The following is a 26,474-nucleotide window of genomic DNA, read 5'->3' on the forward strand; positions in this document are numbered from 1 at the left end:
CGTAGGTCATTTTATAGATTAGTTAATAAATCAATACAAAATTGTACTATAGCCTAACAAAAGTAAATATTAGTTGGTAGGTTTGTGTTGCTGTCGTTGTACTGCACACAGGGTTCACACTTAAACAGTGTCTACATTTCATTTAATTGCTTCTTGGTTAATAAAGGATTTATATGTAACTGTGGCAGCTGATTTCATGTTTGTGTTTTTATAGTGCAGGCGTCTGGTGAGTTTATAGACACTCGGTTGTGTGCAGGGTTGTTGGGAGGAAGAGCCGATTCATATTGATTAATGTTGTCGATTTAAATCAGCTGATGACCCACTGCAGCTAAATGAGCGCAGGGAAAACACGGCAGTTGGAGCAGCCAGCAGAAGCCGTTCCAGATCCCCACTAGAATTTCTAGCTGTTTATCGCTCCTTGAGTTTGTTATGATCTCCTGTTCAGTTTACATTCCTCTTAGCATCACCCCAGTCACACTCCAGTGATTCTGTAGGAATGTGGATCTGGTTTAAATTTGATTTCCTCTCGTCTTTGTTCTCGAAACTGTTTAGCTCTTCATGCTCTTCAGCTCTTCTATCATCCTTTTTATCTGTGTCTTTTCATTACTGCAAGCTCAGATGTGCAGTGGGACCTCCTTGATTTTGTATAGTATGTGTAATATGTTGTGAAGCTGCAGCAATGACACACACACACACACGAGATATAACTGCATCAAGTGTCTTGAGTATCGGGGACTTCTGTACCTTTCTCCAGAGCTTTAACATGTTTGCCACCTGTATAATAAAGTTGTAAATGCAGACAGAGGAAATGGGAGCATTTAACATGAAGGGATATCAAAGATTTTTGAAGAGGTGCTACAATGTGTTTTCCAGCTTCTTTACATTCTTGCATTCATTGTGGTTGTTTATGCTGTTTTCCACATGACGTTTATGATTTTAGGGTCACATCAAAGGGTTGGACAACTTCTTATATGTCAAAATGAGAAAATCTTCCTTTTGTTGATAATAATTCTGTCATGTTTTTGTATAGAAATTGATTCTGAACAATGAAGCTGGAGAGACTCAAACAGCAGCAGCAGCAGCAGAGAGTGAAGAAATGATTCAACACAACCACCTCGAAGCGACCAATTTAAAGGAGATGCTGACTCAGCGTGATAATGAAATCAGTATCCTTTGACGGTGTCCTGACGTATAATAGTCGCTGTCATTTTTACATGATTGACATTATTTAAAATCAAATATGAGAAGGAAAAGCGTAAAAGTGTTTTTGACCATTGAATGTGTGTTGAAAGATGAGTGCATGCAGTCTGTGAGCAGAGTTAGCAGGACCATGAATGCCGTGTGTACAGATTTCCAAATAAGGGAAAGAAAGGAGTAATCTATCAGGTGTGGTATGTTTCAACTCAAATTGAAATGTATGTACACACTGTCACACACACACATAATTGTAAAAACATCTTAAGCAGAAAGATGTGAATTAGAAAATATACTTGAATCTGCATTCAGAGCCAACTAATGTATATGTTCAATTAATCATAATTACTATTCATCATAATTATGGTATTTGATTGAGAATATTCTATTTCTAGTGGCTCTATGGAATCCAGCCCTCGTGCTGTGGCGTGTCATTAGATCATAGCACATTAGAAGGAAAATTGAGACGTCTGCTTGATTGTTTGGCCGCAATAACCTCAGCTTTCCAAAATAAATTGACTCTTATGCTCTTTTTTTTTTTCCTCTCAAAATGCCATATACTGGTTTTCACATAATGCAAATATAATTGCCAAAATTGCTCCCGTCCGTGTTTTAAAAGCAGAAAGTACTTTTGGCATGTCGCGTAATCACTGTGCCGATCGCGTCACCGCTGTGTTCTTTCATTGAGAAGTTTGAATAGAAGGTTGCAGTAGCCTAAACTCTTGGGGTGGTCTGTCTACTGTACAGTAGCTCTGTAGTTGGATTAATTTAGCACTGAAGAGTGACATCATTTCCACTCTGATCTACAGTGTCTTACATTAATCTGTATTCTCTGCTTAAATCAGTATTCTGCCCATGTCTGTCCATCTGTCCAACGCTGTATTCTGCAAACCAGTTTGCTATTGTACAGGTCTACAGTTCCCAGACTGGCGCTGGGTCCTCAGTGTTAATTATGGGATAGTCCCCTGTTAAACAAAGGGCTGTATCTCCACCCACTGTCCCTGTGTGCTCCCATGTACACGGTTGCCATGGCAGTGGGGCATGCACCTGGTAGTTCTTAGTGGAGTCAGCAGAGTTAATGGCACGTCCACCGCCGACATGATGACAGAGCAACACGGGGAGCGGACGAGCATTACGGTGCACATGCAGATTTAAACATGGCTGCGCTTGACAACAGTGAAGCTGTGGGGTCATAAAATAAAGAGTCGAAGCAAATCATTTATGGAACATTGTTCACCGTTACATTCAGGAAGGAACCCTGTGTGCATTTGACATTGTTCTATACAATTCATTGAAATTTTATCGAAATTGCAATATGAGGCGCAGTATTTTGTTTAAAGCCACAGTGTCAAAATATCATTTCTGATTAATTATTATCTTGATCTGTACAAATCTTATTCTACAGACTGAAGAGAACATCTTTGTTTCTCACACATCTGCACGAATATCATACAGTTTTCCAAAATGATAATGATTAATGATGATGATAAAAATGACCGTTCTCTCTGATATCGCAAATCATATCGCAATTAGATATTTATTCTAAATACTGTTTAATCACTTGAAAAGGTGACGTCTTTCCTGACAACTCGACATTAACCGTCAAGTCTTTTTAAACAGGAATTCAAGAATTCATAATTATTCACCATATTATAGTGTTCATGAATCTGCATATGTCATCCAGTGTCACAACTGAAAAACTGGAGATTGTTCACTTCCTGAGTCCGTTGCTTGTCCTGAAAGCGTAAATTAGGTTGGCTATGAAACTGTCGTGATTGTAAAGAAATTATAATTTGAATGATATGAAGTATAGTCTCTCAAGTGAATCATCAAAAATGCAGAATATAACTTCAGGCTGTAGTGCTTCGTCGACACAAACGTTGACGTGAACGTCGTCGTGTCTCTTGTCAAATCTCAGTGCTCAACACTTTGTCCAAGTAACTGCCTCAGACCTCTGATGTGTTTTCCTTCCAAAAAATACGTGTGGTTTTTTCCCTTTGTTTCTTTCTTGGAAACAATGAAACTCTGTGTGAGGGTTAATGCGTCCTGTCATCTATTCTGGTCAAAAATATTGGGTGTAATCGCCCGTGTGAAGCCTGCTGCTGATGCTGGCCAGAGGTCATCGATTACAGTTTTCATACTCTTAGATGTGTACATGAGGATGTGCTCAGACTAATGAAGTGTTGGAGACGAAGACGGCAAGATATTGCATGTGCGTGTGCTTATTTTTTAGAGGAAACGTAGAGGTGGGTGGCTGGTGCATGGATGTAACACCAGAGAAGCTCGACCAGACCACAGTATTTCCCTTCCTGTTACCAAGAGCTGTTAATATTGTTAATTTATGTTCAGTAGCAGCATAGTCTCACATGGGTAACATTAAAATCCTATCTCGTTAGTCCTGAGGAAAAGGCCTTGGACGTTAAAAAACATGAGAGATAGTGTGGGCGCTTTTTATGTTTTGATACAATGGAAAGAAAAACGAACAAAAGAAAAGATCCCAGCATCGTCTGAAACATGAATCCAGCTCTGAAGGGAAGGGATAAACTCCAGATTCCACGAGCTGTGTCAGTCCAGGACAAGATATCCTGCCATGGATGACTTTCTAAGGGGGAAATTTAGACTTTCTTCCTTTAAAGGAAAATAAGAAGAAGTTTTACCACTATAGTTCTATAGCGGTTACACTATAGAAATGGGATGGAAATAGCAGACAATGTTCCCTGGAGTTGTTTTTGGAGTCTGAGGCCTTGGGGAACAATTGATGACGCGAGTAGAGTAGAGGTCACAATTCCTCTGGCTGCTCGTGGACACTATTGAACATAAACAGTGATTTTCTTCAGTCAGAAACGTGTTGAGTGAAGTCGTTAAGACACAATAAAGAGAAGTGTCCTGTACTGTGATTGTCACTGCTGTGGTCAATTTACAGACATTTTTCTGCGTGACTTTTGTAGCATCCAGATCTAAAATGCAACCCCTAAAGAACATTTTCACTCTAAGAGGCCATGGTGGTCATGGTCCAGCATGATTAGAGATATCAGCTTCCAGAAATGTCAATAATGGAAAAAGCTGGTGAAGTCTAGCGTCTGAAGTAATGACTCGTATGAAACAATGACACAGGCCCTGGCTGCGAGAGGTCATTTGGAGCAGCCCTGGGTTTAGATCTTGGCAGAGTTAAGATGACTGCATATTTGGCTTGGTTGGAAATGTAATTGTAACTGGAGACACGGCTCATTCATGTTATTGTTTCCACTGACATCTCCTTTGTAATACAAATTAACTTCTCCAGCTCCTTCTACTCTGTGTCCATTCATCATCCGAGACAATGACATTCTGACGTTTTTCACAAATTATCTTGTGACCGCGGCAGTTTGACTTCTCCACAGCGACGTGTCTGCGCGTCTGTGAATGTCATGACGGACCTGCTGTGTCTGAGGAGCAGACTAATGTGATTACTGTCATTAAAACACACTGAGGCAGGAGCTTAGTGAATGTTTTATTCATGCAGGTGATGTGTACGATGGTCATAACTTAAGGTTTTTATCTGCTTGCCAAGCAACGTAATTTCGTTGCCAGTTTTCACTACTGTGTTTTCTGTGCAATGACAATAAAAGGAAGTCTAAGTCTAAGGTTAGACGGAGTTTTTTGTGTTTGCCTCTTCACTTTGATGTTTGGTTATTTTCACACTTTCTCTTTTTGGCAGTTCTGATTGCAAAAGCTAAAAGTCGCATGTCAGGCCAGCGGAGAGCTGTTTAAGGAGGCAGCGGATCAAAGAGTTGATTACTGCAGAGTTGGAAGCTGAGTGTATGTGGAGCAAAGGAAACCATTATAATAACTTGTCCTAATGCAGAGAGACGTTGCGTTTGGAGAAGTGAAGCGCGTCATGGCAGTAAAAGTGTGAACAGGACTTAAGCTGCCGTTCTTGTCAGTTACTCTCTGTCAGACGCTCAGATATCACTTGTGTCCTCATTGGTGTGAAAGTATTTCTTGGAATCGTGGCCAGGTCTCTGCAGCCTCGCCTGCTCCTCCTCTTTCCACTGATTTATCCCAGACCATGTCGACTACCCCAGCCTCTAAGGTTAGACACTGAGCTCATGTCACCTCTCTGCCGTTTGTAAAAACTCCAGTGAAGCCTGTTGCTTAGGAGGCCGCAGTATGGAGGTCATTGTTCCTCTTTGTTTTCTTGCATTTCTCCTATTTTGTCCATTATTACTGTATATACTACTTTCTTTATTCTTTGAAGCCAATCCCAGTAGACACTGGACAAGAGACAGACTACACCATGGACACACACTGTCATGTATTTGTGCCCTTAACTCAGTACGTGCAGGTATCTTAGTGAAGATGTTGAAGAGGGAGAAGAAAAAGGCCCAGGATGTTGCTGCCAGGCTCGCTGAGATCACCAGTGGTCAGAGTGTAGCCGCCCACAGTACGCCGAGCTCGTCGCCAACGTCACCGGCGGAGAGCGACACAGACGACATCTCCAGCAACCATGGAAGACGAGTGGTGCAGTACATGAAAAGAGGTACATGAAGTTTTACAAACACAGTGTTACACCAACAGGACTGTCATTTGGAGTTGGTCCCTGCTTTGCAGCTACAGTATAACGGCTTCCGCACTTCTTGGAAGACTTTCCTCAAGTGTTTCTGTGGTTCTATGGTTTGTGCGCGTTCATTCATTGTGTAGAGCATTTACGAGGTCAGGCGCTGGTGTTGGAAGAGAAGACCTGGCTCACAATCTCTGTGTGAGCCAGTCAAGTTCTTCCTCACCAAACTTTCAGGGTCAACTGAGGCCTTTCTGTGTGTTCCTCTGCTCACAGAACATTTTAAATACCAGGTTCTATTCTTCACAAACTCTTTCCTCCATGGCACTGTTACTACAGCTGCTCGCTGCTATTAAATAATAAGAATGGGTCAAAAGCATCGCGTAGGAACTGAAGTGAGTTTAAAGGTGACGTGATTGTGATGAACGAGGTGCTGGGAGTACAGTGAGTGATCTCTCTGCACTGGAATGTGAGCAGTTGGCTGCGATCCTGCTGATTTTCACTGCGTCTGCTGAGGTTGTGACAAATCCTTTATTTCTTGATGTTTAGTGTACAGTGAACAGTCTGACATCCCATGGTTCTGTCTTATTTCTAAACAATGTCATCAGTTGGGCTGCATGTGTTTAGGAGCATTTCTTTCTTTTTTTGTTGGATGTAAGTCAAGTGTCAGCAGAGTCATGTATATGAAGCCTGCAATTTGTTGCTGATGAGTTTAAAACCTGTGATAGTTATTGGAACATGAAGCAGAGTTCAGGGCCCAAGAATGCAGCAGTGTAAACACAAGAGACACCGTTCAGACGCTGCTGGCATATCAAACCTCATGTCATCGGAAATATTAAATACCTTTAGTTTATATTCTTTTATTTCAATAAAATCAAATACCATATACCATGGTGTCTCATGTACAGATAAACATGCTGCTTTTTTTGATTATACATGGCCATTACTAATGTTTGCAACATAAATAAAGCGAGGTAGAGAATGAAATCAATGTCATGAAGTGTCAGCACAATGTTGCAGTTTGGTATAATTTTGTTATTTGAACAGATCATTTAGTTTCTCTTCCTGTAGATGACCAGCGACCAAAAGGTTATCACAATGAAAAAAAATCACTATCAAATAATACATTTATTTCCTAAATGACAAAATTATTAGTTGGTCAATAGAATAGAGAAACTTTCAAAGCAAAGTGTTTTTGCACAATTCATCATTTCAGCTGATCCCGTCTCATAGGTTAAGTAAAGATAGCATATGCACAAAAAACAAGGTAAACTGACTACATTAATGTAATGAATAACCTGGTTTTTCATGCATATTCTAACATGACAATGCCAGGAATCCAGGGACTGGTCCAGACCTTAACCACATTCAGAATCTTTGGGGGTTTCATGGAGTTTCTTGACACAGAGGTCCGACTCATCATAAATACAAGATCTGAACACAGCAGTGGATTTAAATGAATGTTGTGATGTTGCGTAATAAGAAAGCGATGCCACAGTGAACGTGCGTCGTCCAACAAATCATTCAACTTAGTGATTCGGGTTTGGCCGGGCACTTTATATTGAACACATGGTGTATTGGTTTCATTATTGTTATCATTTTATTGCTCAGCCTGAGCCGTCTGTCTTGCATTGCTGTTCGGCTTTTTTTACAAACTGAACTTGGATTAAATGTAACCGGAATGTGGTGGTTGATCAAAGTCGAGCCAATCAGACTTTGAGATCTCCTATTTAGGCAGTAGTAGTGTTTATTTGGCTTTTCCTGTTTAATTTTGGTTAAGTGGAGCCTTAAGTGTGATGATAAACCTGAGCCCTTATAACGAGCTCGGCGCTGGCCAAGGGCCGCAGAATTAGCCAGCAGCTCATCAGACTGAGGCTGCACGTCTGTCTGCGCTAACCACAGCTCCCTCATCCTCATGCTGCCCAGTGTGGTGTTAATGCCAGCGGAGGGGTAATTGCAAACAGGGTCTCTGTAAGAGGATGCATTAAAAAACAAACACATGTTTGAACATGATCCAGTCAGCATTGGTGAGCAGATCCGTCATTCACTGAGGGGACAATGAGCAGCGCTGTGATGGACGGCTGTAAAGCTGTGCTTTGATAAATGATGCACCGTGTGTGTGTGTGTGTGTGTGTGTTATGTGATCGAATGATGACCCAGATGAAGAATCATCTGCTTTCTCTGATTTCATGGATTCTTGGATGAACATGATTATTGGTTAGTATAATCAACACTATATGGAACAATGTGATCTGAACTATGGTTTACATTCATGTAAATAATGAAGCCATTTGGTTATGAAATACAATTTCATGGAACCTTATTATAAAACTCTTAAAGGCTATTTACAGGCTATCATTTATAATATTTTACAAAAGCTGTTGTAAAGTGATGATCTTGACATAAGCATAAACAATAACTGCTATTTTTTTACACTAGGATCCACAAGCTGTGTTGTTGTCTTGTCCTCAGGCCACTTATCTTCATGAGTGGGCATCTTCATTTCCTTTAGTATCCATTTCTTTAATTGATGAACTGCTAATAGCATGATCAATGAGTTCCAGGGAAGAGATAAATCTCATGAATGCACTTCTGCGGAATCACAGCTCGTGTTACTGAGAGCTGTGAGCAGTGCATCAGCATGACATTATCATCCAAGAGACATAAGAACCTGATATCCTGTTTCGAAGCGTCCAGAACTGTGATTTAGTTCCGCGGCATGTTGGTGTTTTGCAAAACAGAGTTCTAGATTAGAACAAAATGACAAAGTTGACATGTATTATTTAAGAAAACCCTAAATTTGTCCTTTTCTCTTGTGTCTTCTCTGTCCTCCTTCATGAACCTTCTCTGTGGTCGTCCTCTGTTCCTCCTGCCCAGCAGCTCCGTCTTCAACATCCTTTGTCCAGGATAATCACTATCCCTCCTCTGCACATGACCAAACCATCTCTAAACCGTTTAGACTGAGCTGTCCCTCGAATATGTTAATTTCTAATCCTGTCCATCCTGTCCACCTCCAGCTCCGCCTCCTGTCATACATCACCCTGACACTCGCCTCCACCCACTCCACTCAGGTTAGGACCCTTAACTACATTATCTAAATTACTGACACGATGACCTAAGTGGGAGGTGGTTACATTTCCCACTTCCATTCAAACGGAATTCTCTTTGCAACTAGCACAGTCGCCCCCTTGTGGCTTAGAAGAGACCTGGAAGACATCCATTTTTTTGTGAACACACCTCACTCATTTAAATAGCGTGGACAGTGGACGGAGAAAGGACAACTGCAGTCGATTATCTGCACTTACCTGCCAGTAGAAACAAAGACAATCTTTGATTTGTATGAAAGATGCTTTATAAATAAAGTCTGATTTGATTTATTGAAGACACATTTTAACAGTAGCTCGTGCTTTTCTTCGCTCGGGTGTTTGACAGGATGCCAGTGACTCATTGACCTCTAAAGTGAGTGAATCACTCACGAGTGGCCACATGTGCTTAAGTAGCTGTAATTGTCTGACGTAGTCACTCCTATTTTCCCACATGTAAAAAGCATCGCAGTGGAGTTGTTGATGTTGGGGAGCGTTTCCTGCTTTTCCCGTGTCACTCTCTCATCTTCACTCTCTCATCTTCACGCTCAGTAATTAATACGGGTCTAGATTTCGCTGTTGGGTCAAAAGTTCTTGAGAAAAATGTGAGATAAACAGCTTCACTGGTGTTAACATTACTTTGGAACGGAGCGGGTGTGAACAGATGACACCGCTTTTAAACCAGACTGTACAATAACTAAATGATGTCCTTTTGCCAACAATATTATTAGAGTATTTTATTGTCCAGTTTGTTGTGGAAGGGTTGCTCTCCCCCTTTAAAACTCCCAGGTCTCTTGTAAGCAGTTACACGTCCACTGTGGAATGTTCCTCCACTTTTCTCAGACCTCAGGCCAACAGGGAAACTAATTGGGCTCGTAACCTGAAGGTCGTGGGTTCAAGTCTGGGAAAGGGCCAAGGACTGGGGTACCCCTGGGCAAGGCACCCAATCCCCCCACTGTTCCCCGGGCGCGGATAAGAGCTGCCCGCTGCTCCTGCACCAGGCGTGTGTGTGTTCGCTTCTGGTGTGTAATGAGGACGGGTTAAATGCAGAGGTCAGATTCACACGGTGTGTGTGTGTGTGTGTGCAAAAAATAAGTAATTCAAATTGTCACGAGAGGGCCACATGGTTGGTGCAGTGGTTAGCACTCTTGCCTTTGCAGCAGGAAGACCTGGGTTTGAGCCCCGGTTGGAACAAGGGTCTTTCCGCATGGAGTTTGCATGTTCTCCCCGTGTGTGCGTGGCTTTTCTCCCGCAGTCCAAAAACAAGCGATATGGGGATATGTCACTTGGACACTCTCAATTGACCATAGGTGTGAATGATTGTCTCTATGTGGCCCTGCGATGGACAGGCGAACTGTCCAGGGTCAGCTGAGGTTGACAGCCCCTGAGGAGGATTCAGCGGTGGATAATTGTCATGAGAAATATCTGCTTCTGTTGAGTACAACACACTCTAATCCCATCAGCTGTGAAGCAGCAGCAGCACACTCAAGTGTTTCTGACTTAAACCGTGTGAAATCCTGCAGCACACCTGGTGTCGGAGGCAATTACATTCAATTACATATTGAATTCATCTTCCATACACTGAATGTGCAAAACATAAGGAGCCCAGAGCCACTGCACACAGTGCACTACACTGTATTATATCACATGCATCACATCTGGAGTGGTGATTCTCTGCGACCCACTTGGAGACTCGTAACCAAACTCTATGTGCAGTAAATCACTGTTCTTTGTTCCGTCCTAATTCAAAACAAATGCACGACACATATCTTTTCCTCGTGCTCGACGCTCCGCTGAATGTTTATGTCTGTTTTAATGCACGTTTAATCTGAGCTTCCTGCAGCAGCAGCAGCCTCTTATGGTTACGCTGAGGGTAATTGTTGTCCCCTGGAGATTAACTGCATATGTAATGATGATGACCTTTCCATGGAAACCATTCATGTCTACTGAACGACATTTAGTTGACTCATCCCTTTCCATACTCCATCCTTCTGTATGGAGCTTTTAGCCTCACAAACGTAAAATAAAACATGGGCATTGGGGAGTTTTATATCCGTTGATGACCACTGTCTGTGCATTTCCTCAAAGTCTGAGATGCCTGTGTCTTCTTCACCGGAATCTTCTTCACTCGTGTGTTTTTAAAGGGTAAAAACGGGGAGTTTTAGATCTTAATGTAAATCTTGCTTGCGTATAATGAGACGCTGATGATTCTACCATGTCCTCCACACATGTCTGTGAAGCCTGAAACAGTAGACGTCTCATTAAGTCAGACACTGTTGTCCCCTGCAGCGGGCCACAGTATAGGAGTATGGACTGTTTTTGCATTTAATGCGACTTGACATTATTCGTCTTCTAATGAATTGATGGCACAGCATTGTCATATTTCATATTCCTGGTGTTTGTTAAAATGGTAACAATATACAAGTTGATTCCTCCCCCCGTGAAACCTCAGTGGTTTGTCTGGGTGGAAAAGGAGAATGAGGAAAACTGGCCCTGAGGTCTATGTGATCTCATTAGCCCACAAAGTGTTTTATTACAAAATGATATGATTTCATATTACTCATAGATATGTGAGGAATGCTGTCCTTTACAATGGTTGAATGACAGTGTTTCTCCTAGAGACTCGTTTATGCCTGCTGGTTTCAATCAGGACCAAACTGAAAGACAGAAATGTTCCACACTGTCCAACAACTAATGTCACATGAGTTACTTTGGTTAATTTTGGGTTTTCCATAGCACGGGGGAATTTTGCACAGCTCTGTTTTGTATTCTACTGTGAGATCTGGTAAAACACAGTCCAGTGGAACCAAATTCCCATTCTAATCTAGAAGAGGATCAACAATGCTTCCGTTTTCCATGAATTAATGTAAAAAAATATGATCCAAAAAGCTTATTTTTGGCTCATAAATGTGTATAACATAACAAGATAGTGATTAAATTGCACTCATGTGCCTTGGAATGGTCACAAAGAAAGTCTCTGCCCCCCTTAAGATGCCTTATGTGAAGCTTTAGTTCTTTTACTGTGACCACACCCACCTGTACAATATTCACACTCTTCAAACTTTACAAATTTCTTTGATTACGGGAAAAAAAATTGAGCATAAACAAAAGTGTTGCAAATTCATTCATTTGTTGAGTATGATTATAAATGACAGCAGTTAAATAATAATCATAAAATAATCATGATTGGGTGTAATTCTGGAGTCGTTTGGAAGTAAATCGTGAAGGATAACGTTGCAGTAATAGTTATATGATACCAGAGCTTCTCCATGTGTAGATTAGATTAGATTAGAGTAAACGTTTCTCCTAAACTCAGGCAGTGTCTGAAGTCTGCAACACAACACCTTGATAAACCAGATTTTAGTTTATTGTTTCAAAGCACATTATGAACAGTGTACATCTACTTTCATTTTGTATAAAGTTTAGTTCTGAGGTCCAGTCGGTGTTATATTCACTACTTTTGTACATAGCAGTGCCCTCCTATTGTTCTTAATTGGTTTTAAACTTGTACTCAAATGCATCTCTATTTATTTATTTATATAGCATCGTGTATATATATTATATCCCCATCGTGTTGCCTGTGTAAATCAGATGGAATCAGAAGGTAAATTAAAAGTCATCATCTGTCACTTCTTTCACCTGCTTTAAACATCAGCATCAGCAGGTGATGTGTCCACAATAATTCATAAAATCATTTCCTTAAATGTGGCAAGTTTCCAAGTGAAATGCTGACTTTTTGTTTCCAGCCTGTTGCTGTTTACACTCGTGTTTATGTTCTGTTTAATCCTTAAGTTAAGTGTAATTAGTAATTACAGTGGGAGGTCATCCATTCATGCATCTGTCTGCCAGGCTGAGTGCGTGTGGATGTGGGAACATGTGTGAACGTACACTTCATGTTGGAGTGTTATACGTGTGATACGTATCATGTCGTCGTGTTGATTATGTTGATATTATGACGTATTGTACGCCTCAGTGCTAAGTTTCTTTCTTTTCTTTTTTCTTTCTTTCTTTTAGGTCCACAGCTGTCTATGGGGAAGCAAGAAGCCTTTGAGACCTTTATAAGAGACCACGAGGACTATCTGACCATCGAGGACAACAAGAACCTACTCAAACAGAGGTTAGTGTCATGCTGTGTGTTTACCAATGAGAGACAGAATTTTGTGGGCCATGATTCTCCTTCTCATTCAGATCATTAGCATCTGTAGAAGCTGCTAGATTTTATACAATCCAGAAAAAGGACATCTTCTATCCGGGAGAGGATTATGTAAGATGTTAAGTAACATCCCAGCTGACACAGCATGTAATACATGTTTTTATTTAATACTGAAGGGATTTTATTTGGCCTACCGACGCTATACTGCTACCGCTGCCCATTAACACCTACGATCTCCTGCACAGGTCAGCCGAGGCCAGAAGACTTGGAACGCAGATGACTGAAGGCAGAAATGTAATCAGTAAGTCGTATCAACAGATGAGGCCTTGCCTTCCAGAAAACACAACACATGTCGCAGCTGAGAAAACACACACAATTTTACATTTCATCATCTTCCCTACAACGACTGTGGCACCGGGTCTGTGTTGGATGGCGTTCGTGTTTGCGAACGTTCTTCTGGTCCCGAAAGACAGCGGCCCACGTACCTGCCTGGAAAACGTTAATGAATATTGGATATTCAGTTTCCCTGGAGTGTAGAAATGTTGTTCAGCACATTCCTGAACTTTTCCAGGACAGAGAGGCACTCTGATTTCCACCCACCTATTCCTCCAACCTGTACTTTTTTTTACTAGCCTGTCTCCGGCTGTTTTATGGTGACTTTAAATGCACCCCTGTGTACTTCTGGGTAATGTCCTTGACAGGTAGCCGTTGTGTGCCAAAATGAGGCCTGGCATGAGCCGGAGCTTTAGACAACGCTGAGCGAGTCCAGAGTTTACAGCTTTGCTCCGGCGTTTATTCTATCAATACGTTTATTATTAAGTATTATTCAGATTTGAAAGCTCACTTGGAGTCCGCACTCATGCTGTCAAGATGACTTTTATTCAATAATATGTCGTGGGTTTCTTCCTCGTGGGCAGTGAGTGTCCGCAGTGTCGTCGAGTTTCAATGATTTCACTGCACTTTGCTTTCATTTTTCCATCAAACGTTTATTGTTCTGACTGATCTGGTTTGCATGTACTGTTGCACGCTGCTTTTCTGAATTTCCCCTTATTATTACACATGCCACGTTAAATGAAGAGGTCTGCCTCACACACCAGAGCCTGGCATGGCCCCCTGCCTCAGATCACGCTCGGTGGTTTGTTAAACCTCAAAGCGGCGTTCATTCATCGTCATTCTTCAGGATTTATTGTGTGACGTGCTGTCACACAAACGTCTAGAAGATTAACTCTTTAAATGTGTTGTGTAGGAAGCAGCACTCCTGGATCAACATCCATCTTTAATGAGATTCAAATATGAAAAGAGCCGCCAAAAACATCTCGACGCCGTCAAATATCGTTACATTTTCAGGCGCAAGGATCTGCATTCCTTCTACATGAGAGACAGTGTTTTTAGTGGACGGTGGTTGCCTCTTCTGGCTGGAAAGTAGTACCATAATATTTAGTTCAGTATGTCTCCTTGCCATTTTGGACGCTCTGCTTGGAAATTTTACACTACATGTGTCTCATGGTTGTTGTAGAACATGGAAAAGACTTAGCATAATATAGACAAAGGCTTTGTGCTGCTCCCTCTGATGGATGTGCCCAGCGTGAGGGTCACTCGTAGGAGAGAAAGGCAGATGTAGTAGCCCATGAAGACGTCGGTGTATAAACATTTTCTTGGTTTACAGTCTTGTTCTTGGCCACGGCACACGGCCTTGGAATCCAGTCCCACTGGAGGAGCATATGTTCCGAGCCCTTTGGTCCAAAAAGTGCGAGCATATATATTTGTTCAGAGGGGTCAGCGACGCACGTCTCTGAGAGCACGGAAGGTGTAGTCGGGCGGCTGGAAATGAGCAGCATCTCTTGATTTCTCTGCCAGATGTGCAGCGATTTATGCGGCACCGTGCGAGGCGGAGCATCTGGTATCTGCTCTGGGAACAACTTTTATCAGCTCACCTTTGCCGGGATCGACCCAAAAGTGATATTTGAGATAAATCGCAGTGAAACTCGACTGGAGCCTGAAATGAAAATGTTGGCCAAGGATATTTTTTTTCCAAAGCACTGGAGAAGGAATATCGCAGGAAGAATGTAACTTGATTTCTTCACTGGATGTGGTCTTTGTTACCAACAGCCACGACATTTAACGTGACTGTTGCTATGATTTACTTCTGCAGCTAATGGTATCAGCTGTTCATCACAACAGTTTATGTGATGTCCTTGGTTTAGGTTATTATGGCCCCAGACAGAAATGTCTTTGAACAATAAAAACATCTGTGCAATAAAAACACACAGCGCTGAACCCATTGTTCAGTATTTACAACCTTTCATACGTTTCCTTTCATATCATTTGAAATGCAGCTCGATTTTGGACACTTCTTCACACAGACATTAATTGACACCCACTGAGATACTGAGAAGCGGGATAGCATGCATGCATGCACGATGCTGGGATCTCGCGCTCACTGCGGCGTATCACGTTTAACCTCCGCTCCACAAAAATCACCAAATATTTATTGAGGCTTGCAGCTTGAAACTGGTCCTTAAAGACGACGGCATGTCTCTCCCGACGATGTGGGGGGAAACCCTGCGTGGTTTGGAAGGGGTTGTGGTGTTTAGCCTGCAGTCTTGTCCTGAGGCACTGGAGTGGAATCCAAAAATACTGCAGCATGCACACACACACACACACACACACACACACACACACGATTACTTGACACGTATGCAAATCTTTCTTGTCAGTGAAGGAAAGAGAGATCGTTGACTGGCAGTCGTGACTCCTCAGTCGTCACTGAGTTTCCAGCCGCTTACTCTCATATTTAAGATTACTCAATTAAAATTGTAGGTTTGAATGATGCTTATTGTATCATGGAAATGTGCAGATGAATGTGTAACTGCTCGGCCTAAGTACAGACCATGAGCGCTTTTTGTTGCCTGTCACGTGCTTCCTGCACATCCTCGCCACGGCAACATGGAAGGACTCATGACATCAATGTTCCCCGTTTGTCAGCTGAGTTGTTTTGTTGGGGAAGACTTGGGTCTGACCACCGCACCACAACGTAAAGCCACAGGGCGTCTCACTTCATTTACATCTCCAGCTTCACTTGTATGTAAACACATGGCTTCCAAAACTCTGTCTCATACCCACGACAGATGAGGGAAAAACACGAGGTTTCCCGCGGTGTCACTTAGTGCATTTCAGATCGTTCATTCACCTGAATGAACGACTGTCGTCTGAAACATGAGCTTTACTGTGAATTGTTTCCTTCAGCAGTGAAAGGCTGAGAGTCGCTGAAGTCTATGACCGTGATATTGTTATTCTGAATGAATCCCTGGATCTCTCCTGGACACCAGGTTATTTAAAACCTTCTTCTTCTTCTTCTTCTTCTTCTTCTTCTTCTTTGACAAAGCAAGTGTTCTAATCCCACTTTTTTATGGCACCATGAAACGGTATCTTCTTCACACGCCCCAGTTTCTTCGTCATCTGGCTTTCTCGTTTTTGAACCGCAGCTTTTAGGTTGGCAGAAGGATTCTATTACAGAAACAGATACAGCACAGCGCCGTGTGCACATATCAGACCTGAGGGATCGTGAGGGGAACTCGACGCAGAAATTGCTGCCATTCAACGTCCCTTCTGTCGTTCAGTCTGCCTCGTCATTATCTCACTCATTCACTCCACACAGCAGCTGACATTTGAGCCATTTTCTTTGATGTGGAAGTGAAATTATCTCCTTTTTCTGTCGTCTGATAATAAATGAACCTCATGCGTTCATCAAAAATGGCTCAAACGAGCTTTAGCTCATTAAACTGACAAACAGAATTCACTCATTCATTTGTTAACACAGTGTGACGGTCACACGATGATTGGAAAACAACATGTAGCTTCCTGACTCGCTGGAGTCGAGGGTTCGTTGTGAGGACTGTTGTGTGAGTCAGCAGTGTGTCCAATATTGTGCAAATAACTTTGTGTCAAGACAGTTCAGGGACAGTAAAAGATGCGGGATGTTTGGCATGTTGTTGCAGGGGCGGGGCTGCTGGTGCTAATCCCAGCTGACATAAGGCGAAAGGCGGAGTGAGTGCACCCTGGACAGGTCGCCAGTCCAATTGGACAATTTATTGGACATGTGTGAGGAAACCAGAGAAAAAACCAGAGAAAACCCACGCACACACAGGGAGGATAAACAAACTCTCGCCCTCATTTTAGCTGATTACAAATGTGTCTTTTACAGGTTGATTTAAATAAAAACAAATGAAAGGGATGACGTGTTTGGATGTGCTCCACTGAGCAAAACATTTGATCAATGTTTGTGTGAGATTAAACTGAAGTATTTTACAGCTTCTATATTTTGGTTCGTCCTCTCTTAGATGAGCTGAAGAAGCAGTTAGAGCTGAGGAGAAGGCAGCGAGCAGTTCAAGGTAAGAGTTCCAGCTCCATCTGTACCGTCAGCCTGCTCTGACAATGACTGCATTGTGTTGAGCGACGAGAAACTCAGCCGCTTCCACGTCGTCCTTTGAAATGAACTGAGCAGTTTTGTCACGAGTGGAAACTCCTCAACTGTCGTTTTTGATATTCCACTCTCTTCAGAATGGCCTGGTAAACATGTCAACACAGTGTGGGCGCTCGTCTTTAGTAGTGGCCACTTCAAAGCCTGCGCACTCGTCCTCCTCAGTAGGACTGTCCCTTCACTTAGTCTCTTCTGACTGGTTTGATCAGTGACATAAAAGGCTGTAAAGACTACAAACATCTCTCCACTATTTCAGGCTCCAAAGACTTCTCTTGTTATTTTGAGATCACATCACAGCGGCCTGGTTTCTGTTATCCACCGCCAGTATTCCAAACCGTGTCTCTCACAACCAGAACATGGCTGTTTCAGTGTGCTCATGTGTTTCTCGTGTCCAATGCTGCTGCAGGTGTGACGGGGAGACCCACAGAGGCCGGGGAGGAGGTGGATGCCCTGCGAGAAGAAAACCTGTGCAAACAGATTTTGCAAGAAAAAGAAACGTGAGTGCAGTCAAAGTTTTTCTTTTTTTTCATGTGTCGTCATGGTTTCCCCCGGGTCCCTGCCTGCTGAGATTGATGAGACGCAGCAGATGCTGTGAAACGGGGACAAAGAGATGAATGTTTTGCTGCTAATGTCTCCCATCAGCTACAAGAGCATCGTTGGCCGTCTGAAAGCCTTGAGGACGGAGATTGAGCACCTGCAGCTGTTGCTGGAGAGGGCGAAAGTCAAGCTACAGAGAGACTTTCATAAGTGGTGGAGCCGGGAGGCTTCCAGTGATCAGGTGACTGCGTCCGTCTGTCCGTCTGTCTGTCTGTCTGTCATGAATGTTTTCTTCCGCTCGAGCTTTCCTCTCACACCTGAGAAAGAGTTTGTTTGTCTGTGTTTTCATGTTGTTATTGGTTCTGCTTGAATGACTTTTATAATTAGTATAAACACATGTCACACATGGGTTTTGTTCTTGAAGAAGAGGAAAATGTAAAATTTGGGGTCAATTCTTTCTAAGTTGTTGAAGCTGCTTTTTGTGCACTAAATTCTGAAGCTTTTTAAATGTATGAACGCTCACAGCTCTTACAGTGACACTGGGAATTGACCTTGTCCATCAACAACACTACATCACCACAGCACAGGGACTTCTTCTCGTCTTATACATCACTCCATATCCGCTTTCCTTTTCTTGGCAGATGTTCTGATGAGTGATGCTGGAACAGACGTGTAGTTGGTGTATTGTTTTTCATGCATTGTCTCATGTGTCAGGGAGGTCACATGACCAGTGTGATCCTCACAGCCTCTGCTGGCTGGATGAATGTATGGGTCCTGGTGGGAGGATGTGGAGGAGGCTAACACTGAGAAACACAGAAATCCATGTGACCGAGAGGCAAGAGAGTAAATACATCAACACACAGTCTCAGAAGTCAGAGTTTAACAAGGACAATATGTTGTTGGGGGGGGGTAATAAATGAGTCAGTGTTTATTTCAGTCCTAAATAGCACCTTTGTATTTGTGCTCGATACTTAGGAGACGCCTGCAGTACGGACACAGTGTGGAAGACGATGTTAGCAAAGGCTTGGACGGAGAGTTGAGTCGAAAATCCACAAATTATAAATAACAGAGAGAGCGAGAGATGGGTCTGTGGACTCACACACACACACACACAGCCTTAATGGCTGTTGTGCACATTTCAGAAACTAACAACATCTGACCAGCAGACACCGCTGGCTGCTTCTCTCTCATTTTGATCTCGCGAATGGAGAATAGCATCTTACTCACGTCTGAGGAAGAGCCAGAGAATTTATCACCGACTGACACAGAGGAAGTCGCACAGACAGGACGTTAGCAACAGGTTCAGGTCTTGATTGTTTAGTTCACATCTTTAAAAGCTGAAGATAAAGTTGTTCTGTTGTTACACTTTCATCTCCAAGATACACGTCACACATTTACTTTCAACGATTGTTTCTAGGACCCAGATTCAGCCAGGTGTCGTCGCACAGACTCACCACAGGGAACCTTGCAGCCGTCTTCACCCGGCACTCCAGGACTGAGGTGAGACTCTCTCTCTTTCTCTCTGTCTGTGATTGATGTGTGTGTTCCGTCCTCCGTGTAAACACACACCTCTTTACACTGTGAACTAACTTTAAGGAGAAGCCAAAATTAACTCCATAAAGCATTTATTGTGGATTTCTGCTCAGCCGAGCCAAAACTGTTTGAGCAAGAAACACCTTCCCCTCGCTGACTCACTTCTGCTTCATTCATTAGTTATTTTTACCCGTTCACCATCTGTGCTTGAATGCCACTTGATTTAATGGCCAACAACCTGCAGCTCCTCGGCTCTGGTTTCCATGGAACCCTTTTTTTTTTTGTGCTTCACCAACCTTACAGATAAAAGAATTCTCTTTTATCAAACAGATATTGTATCACATCACAAACAAACACCGTGATGTTTGACCGCTCGGTCCATTTATCAGACTGCAGCTGCAGCTTTTCCTGCCTGCTCTCAGCATCAATGTCGTAGGTTGTTAAAGGACGTTAGCAGATGCTACGCTACCTGAAACTTCAAGTGAAACAGACTGATGCTGATTCTGACCTTTGTGAGCAACAAGATCAAAAAGTTAACAACAGTTTTTGAAGCTTGGTGGAGATTTGTGCTTTCTGGGTCCTTTGTTCCCTCATAATAATCAGGTTAAATACGTCTACACGGTTCCTATAATAAAATGTCACAATAAATCATAAATTCTTGGCCTTATTTGACCTTCTAGTATTCCACTGTGTGTTCATTGAACGGTGTGACTGTGATAAAGCTGGTGAACCTCACAGAAACCCTGGACATGAAATATCGCAGTGGAATCTACATTTCATTGTTACCGTCTCTTACGGTTTGGATAAACACATGTACGGCATGTGATGATGCTGAAAATAAACCTGTGAGACGAGACATATGATTTCCATATGAACTCTAGTCTGCAAATCTGCTGCAGACACAGATCAGATCATAAAATCCTCCTTTAACTTCACGTGTGTCGCAGGGTCTTAAAAAGTATTAAAAGCTGATAAATCTTAGATAATATGACTTCCTTTGTATGGTTGTGCTTTGTTTTGTAAGTTAAATACGTGCTGCTGATTACAGCTTGAAGTGGCGATAAGGTCTTAGAATATTTTGAGATTATTGCGATTAATTTGAGGATTCGTGCGCGTACCCTGAACTCGCAGCACAGTGAGAGACTTCCCTGCTCCACAGTCGTCCACCTCTTCTGCTCAAGATTTCACGTCTGCACGGCTTTTGTTCCATAAATGTCAATTTATTTGTGTATTTCAGAAGCTTCAGTCCTAAAAACGTTCCTCCCGTAACAGCTGCACCAGCGTGGCACGATGATACCTCCATGGACGGGAGAGCGACTCACTACACGCCGTCATCTGAGTGGAGGTGTGTGTGTGTGTGTGTCCAGGCTTCCTGGACATGAATGTTCATGATTTTTTCATGATTAACACAAGATTTCCGATTGTTTAAGCTTCTTAAATGTGAATATTTTCTTAATTTATTTGCTCTGGATAACAAAGCAATCATTAAAATGTGAATCATTTGGACAAAACAAGACAAGACATTTGAACACATCAAAATAATGGTTAGCTCTACATTCAACCTGCTGAGGAAAATAATCACCAATCATGTGACTCCTCGAGGCCACAGCATGACATAAGATGAAGTTTAAGCACTGTGGACATTTGTGAGTGTACGTGTGTCCATATGCAAACAACACAGGAGCCCGTGTGCGTGTTTGCAGTCGTCATTAAATCCATACAAACGACCTGGACCCGTAGATTTTTACAGCCGCGCTGTGTTTTCCCTCCACTTATGAATGTAGCCATAAATTTTTATTTCTCTGTGAAGTAATGTCTCCAAACTCTTTCTACCAATTCAAAGGCGTAGTTTCTCACTGGAGCGCTGCACAGTTAAACATTCAGAGCGTCACATGCAGGCTGGAGTCGCTCTCTCCACGAGCACGAGCAGCACAGCGTTGCATTCGTTTTCTCAGAGTTTTAACTCTCTCTCTTCAACAGTTGGTTGATTTTTGTGCGACAGTGTGCAGATATTTCACGTTGACCTGTTCACATGTCAGGTCCCTGTCGAGCACCGAGCTCTCGTCCTCCTCCATCCCACTGACTGGACACCAGCAGACGGACGCTGACATCCTGGCCTTTGTCAGAGCCAGACAAAACCTCCTCAACAGAGCAGGTAACTAGAGAGAGGCGACGCACATCATGTGCATTTTGTAATCAACACTGCCCTCTGCTGGTTAGCTGCATCTCATGTTCTGGAGTCTTTTAATGTAGAAAAGAAAAAAAGTGTTGTTGTTTTTCACAAAACACTGTAAAGCATTGTTTTTACCTTTTCTCTGTAACTCTCCATATTCTCCTCTGACTCCCACTCTATCAAAACGTTCAGTGACCCCTGTCTATTTAGGGCGATAATCCAAAACTTTCAAGGGTCTTGAAAACTGTTTTTCAAGGATTTCAAGGACGCATGGGAACCCTGAAGGACATTTACTTTCCTTAAAATAAATTCTTCAAATTCACAAACTTTCAAGGACCCTTGGGTTGAACATGACTGAGGCCTTTATCTGCAGCAGCAGCAGCAACAGAGACATGTGACCCAGAGGATATATTCTGTCATATTTCACTTCATTTCTGGATTATCTGTCAGTGTTTTGTTTTATTTTCAGACGCTCTTCATCAGTGACATGAACTTCTGAGGAGGAACGTGAGGCCTGGAGCTCTCGTCTCGTCTGCCTGTGTGAGTAATGATGGACAGTGATGATGTGAGAGAAAATCATGTCAAATGACTTGAAAAATGCCAAATTTCACATGGAAAAGATGCACCACACACACACACATCCTGTTTTCATCCTCACACACACACACCCTTATTGACCATCTAAAAGTGATGCCATCGATGTAATGGGCAGCGGTATAAATCACGGCACGCGTCGGCCATTTGTGCTGAACAAATGTTGTCTCAAGATATCAGAGGAACGAGCAGAAACTAGGAAACCATCTGTCTCTGATATGTGTTTAAGGACGTAATGAAAGTGGACTGTTCAGCGGTGCGAGTGCATCTCAGCGTGTGTTTTCATGTCATTCAGAGACGGAAGATGTCTTCAATAAATAGCTGTATTTAATATATTGTGTTCACAAATTTAAAACAAAGTATTTGTATACGAAGAATAAAGCTAACAAAGAACTCGACCATTCTAATTTGTTTTTCTGTGCTTTCTTCACATTTCCTTTGTTCTTATTGAATTCGACAGAGAGCGTTTATTTCCACACAAATGTTGTGCGACACGAGTGGAAAATCCCTCTTGGTCACGTGGAATGGAAAGTTCACAGAACTGGGAATTTGCAAATACAAGTGAGATGTGTTTGCTGTGGTTTCACTAATGGATTTTCAGGAGTTTAAAATAATCCGTCTCTGGTCACTTTAGCACTTAGAGACAGAGGGGAGGTGGAGCCTATCCCAGCATGCACTGGGCTGAAGTCTGTACCAGTCTTCCTTGAGATACATTTGAAATTCAAATTGGTTTACAGGCATCTGTGTGTCTCCTCTGCTGATCATGGCAACATTATTACTCAAACAAAGTGAAATGACTGATATTAGACTCTCACACATGGATCACCAGCGCGTACGTCGGTGTCAAACAGCTGCTCGTCATCAGTGCACATGCAGCCCGTGACAAACCTGTTTGCATGGCTTTGCGTCCATTTGTTTGTCGGATGACGAGCAGCTGCACGATTTGCATCACGTCGCTTTGAAGAAACACTCTGTTGTGGATGAGTCGAGCTTCAATGTATCGTCACCTTAGATATTAGCGTTGACTCGATGCCGGAGACAACCTTATACTAGGAGTTCACCTTATGTCAATCCTGTATGTATTTTTAGCGCGCATGTATATCATACTAACACACTGAAACCCCAGAGTCTCTCAACTCTCTGGTTTATGGCTCACAATCGAGTAGCGCACGTCTCCACAAAGCCATAAATCTGCGTCGGATTGTTCTCGCAGATGTCGCAGAAACTGAGCCTCTGAGTCTAAACTGATGAGTTTAAGTGTAATTAAATTGTCTCAGAGAGACGTGGTTATGAAATGTGCCGCGCAGCAGCTTCTGGTGAGTGCGTCAGGAGCTGTGTCGTTTTGCGGTTGCAAGTAAATTTGATATTTGAATAAAACGAGTCCCAAGGAAAGAGTCGGCATTTAGTGCTCGGATGAGCAGCAGCAGCATCATCAGTCCGGTAAAACATTAACTTTTGTTCTGCTGACAAAGATGCCGCCGCCACTTCCTTATTAGTGCAAACAGTTGAATGTATGTGTGTGTGTGTGTGTGTGTGTGTGTGTTGTGTCCAGATGTCGCACTAATGGCAAAGAGGAGTTTGATCGTTACCCAAGCAACCTATAAATCAATGCCCAGCATCTCTGGCCGTCTGACCAATGAGAGCGGGATCATTATGGGGAGATGTTTACCAACCGAGTTAGTGCTGTCACCCCAAAGATACAGCTTCACCAAACATCCACCAGATTTGAAGCAGGTTTCACAGAAACTACTGCCTGTAGCTGACTTTAAAAACACCACACGTCTGTATCTTTGTGGCGACTTCCTGTTCCTTTTGCGTGGAAGAGATTGTGCAGCGATGGATGTGGTCTCTGCGGAGCGACACGTGATTAGACCTGATCCTCTCTGAGCGCCAGCGTGTGTGTGTCCTCTCTGGTGTTTGATGGCGAGCTTCCAGTTGGCCCGTGTCAAGTTGAACTGGACCGTACTGTTGTCTGTGGCTTACTTCGCGTACTTGCTGGTCGGGGCCATCGTCTTCCAGATCCTGGAGCGAGAGGCTGAGATCAACAACCGCGACCACTTCCAGCTGGAGAAGCTGCATTTCTTGACCAACTACACCTGCCTGGACGGAGCAGCCCTGGAGAAATTTGTTCAGGTTTTCCATCTTTAAAGCAATTGAATCATTGATATTAATGATAATAATTAGAAATGGTTGTTTTATGTTTAAGTCCCTCGACTGTGTAACTGTCAAATTAAAGATCAATTTTATGATTAGCGTAGGTACATAGTAATAAATGCTCTGAGGGTAATCTGACATAAAAAAAAAATCGATGAGTGTGTCATAATCCAAAACACACAATGTAATTACTGCGTGTTAGCACGAGTGAGGGATGTAGGTCAGAAAACGATGATTAGCTTACGTTCAGAGTAATAATAACAATATAATAATTTTCTTTTTTTGTGATGTTTTTAATGACCATGTATCTGTGTGTGTGTGTGTGCAGGTTATTCTGGACGCCTGGGAAAATGGAGTTAATCCCTCGGGAAACTCTACAAACCCCAGTAACTGGGATTTCAGCAGCTCCTTCTTTTTTGCAGGCACAGTGGTCACAACTATAGGTGAGTGTTTATCATGGTGTCACCGCAGACACGTCGCCTCATCATCACAAACACACTCGTTTACAGTCTGTACACCCTTGCATCGCATGAGGGGAAAAAACTCCACAAAAAAACCTTTGAATGGGGGGAGGAAATATGGTCCCTCTGCCAGGATGGACAGACGGGGGTGTCACATGGAAAGTGGAAACATAAAATACAGAAAGTTAAATGTAGAAAATAGCTGGAATTATAATGGCATGGAAAACAATGGTGCAGATTGTGCCAGATTTAGATTTTCTTCATTAGAAGAATGCTGCCAAACATAAAGAAATTAAATGAAATAATTGCAGAATATCATCATCGTCATCGTCATCATCTGCCTCACAGGTTACGGTAACCTCTCCCCCAGCACCGTGGCTGGTCAGGTGTTCTGCGTGTTCTATGCCCTCTTTGGCATCCCGCTCAATCTGGCTTTCCTCAAACAGCTGGGGAAGTTTGTCACCGTCCACCTGGGTCGACTCAAGAGAGGGATGGTCTCAGTCGGTCCTCACAAGGTCTCTCACACACACACACACACACACACACGCACACACACGCACTGCTGCGAGATAATGTGCTGCAGAGTGTAAAGAAATTTAAATATTATTCTTAATTATAACAACTTTGCAATTAAGTAACACTTATGGGATGGGGAGGTAATATTGTGCTAATACCATCTTATTTCTGCCATTTGTTAATATCAGTGTAATAGTGTGATAATAAAAGGTTTATTAATAAGTAATATTCAGGAACTAGATTGGTCAATTGTTTTTGAATCATAATTGATAAAACCATATTATAACACATTTTTCCATTGTTATTGCTATAAGATGATTTTACTATAATATAATATAATTTCCTATCATATACCACTATTATGGTATGGCTAATTTAAGGTAAATGACATATTGCTCTACATGTGAAGCTACTTCTGAGTTCATGAGACAAACTGTTTCCTTATTCCATTTATTGCTTTATAGTATGTGGTCCGAAACCTTCATTCATGTTCTCACGTGAAGCGAGCTGCACTCAACCTGACTGTGGTTTTATGTTCACGCAGCAAACCGTGGAGGCTCTGGCCATGAGCTTATACTTGGTCAGTGGCAGCCTGCTGTTCCTGGTCATCCCCCCTCTGCTGTTCAGTTACGTGGAAGGCTGGTCGTTTGGTGAGGGCTTCTATTTCGCCTTCATTACACTCAGCACTATTGGTTTTGGAGATTACGTGGTGGGTGAGTAGAGGGTGCAAACGAGCACGAACGTCATGGACGGATTAACAGTGATCAATTCTCTTAGCTTTGATACAAAAACATCATTTACTGCCCGGGATGAGTTTGCCGTGTTCTGACCAGGGTTGTTCTTGCAGGGGCCGACCCGGGTAAAGAGTACATCTCAGTGTACCGCAGCCTCGCGGGCTTATGGATCATCTTTGCCCTGGCGTGGCTCGCGCTCATCCTCAACATGGGAGCCAGGATGATGGAGCATGTAGTCGTCCTGACTCACCCGGGCTTTAAGAAACAAGAGGAGGAAGAGGACACGTCCTCCTGTAAACTAGAGGACACGTCAAAGATCTGACAG

At 42.7% G+C, this 26,474-nt stretch overlaps 2 protein-coding genes across 3 annotated transcripts in view; both read left to right on the forward strand.

The window, feature by feature from the left end:
• kif6 (kinesin family member 6) overlaps positions 1-23,900 on the forward strand; it is a 42,099-nt gene extending 18,199 nt beyond the window's left edge. Inside the window, exons 12-23 of one of the 2 annotated variants that reach the window (XR_006362011.1) lie at positions 1,031-1,166; positions 5,519-5,713; positions 12,829-12,931; positions 13,213-13,268; positions 17,308-17,358; positions 17,854-17,944; positions 18,090-18,225; positions 19,402-19,484; positions 20,755-20,862; positions 21,557-21,672; positions 22,160-22,230; positions 23,837-23,900. Coding sequence is in view for 1 of the 2 variants with exons in the window: in XM_044047929.1 (XP_043903864.1) it covers positions 1,031-1,166; positions 5,519-5,713; positions 12,829-12,931; positions 13,213-13,268; positions 17,308-17,358; positions 17,854-17,944; positions 18,090-18,225; positions 19,402-19,484; positions 20,755-20,862; positions 21,557-21,672; positions 22,160-22,176 (1,092 nt within the window). In the remaining variant the exon portion in view is untranslated. Of the gene's footprint in view, positions 1-1,030; positions 1,167-5,518; positions 5,714-12,828; positions 12,932-13,212; positions 13,269-17,307; positions 17,359-17,853; positions 17,945-18,089; positions 18,226-19,401; positions 19,485-20,754; positions 20,863-21,556; positions 21,673-22,159; positions 22,692-23,836 lie in introns of those variants that run through there. The other variant, XM_044047929.1, reaches the window with a different exon arrangement.
• Positions 23,901-24,200: 300 nt separating this feature from the next.
• On the forward strand, positions 24,201-26,474 carry LOC122783233 (potassium channel subfamily K member 16-like). Its single transcript, XM_044047931.1, has 5 exons — positions 24,201-24,417; positions 24,767-24,881; positions 25,248-25,414; positions 25,960-26,128; positions 26,263-26,474. The coding sequence occupies exons 1-5, from the start codon at positions 24,205-24,207 to the stop codon at positions 26,469-26,471; spliced, it is 873 nt and encodes a 290-aa protein (XP_043903866.1). The 5' UTR covers positions 24,201-24,204; the 3' UTR covers positions 26,472-26,474.

This window comes from Solea senegalensis, linkage group LG16, assembly GCF_019176455.1.
Source record: "Solea senegalensis isolate Sse05_10M linkage group LG16, IFAPA_SoseM_1, whole genome shotgun sequence".
NCBI lineage: Eukaryota > Metazoa > Chordata > Actinopteri > Pleuronectiformes > Soleidae > Solea > Solea senegalensis.

Coding starts and splice junctions, on each gene's coding strand:
- LOC122783233 (XM_044047931.1), top strand. CDS start 24,205: ATGGCGAGCTTCCAGTTGGCCCGTGTCAAGTTGAACTGGACCGTACTG. Junction 24,418..24,766: donor CCCTGGAGAAATTTGTTCAG/GTTTTCCATCTT, acceptor GTGTGTGTGCAG/GTTATTCTGGACGCCTGGGA. Junction 24,882..25,247: donor CACAGTGGTCACAACTATAG/GTGAGTGTTTAT, acceptor TCTGCCTCACAG/GTTACGGTAACCTCTCCCCC.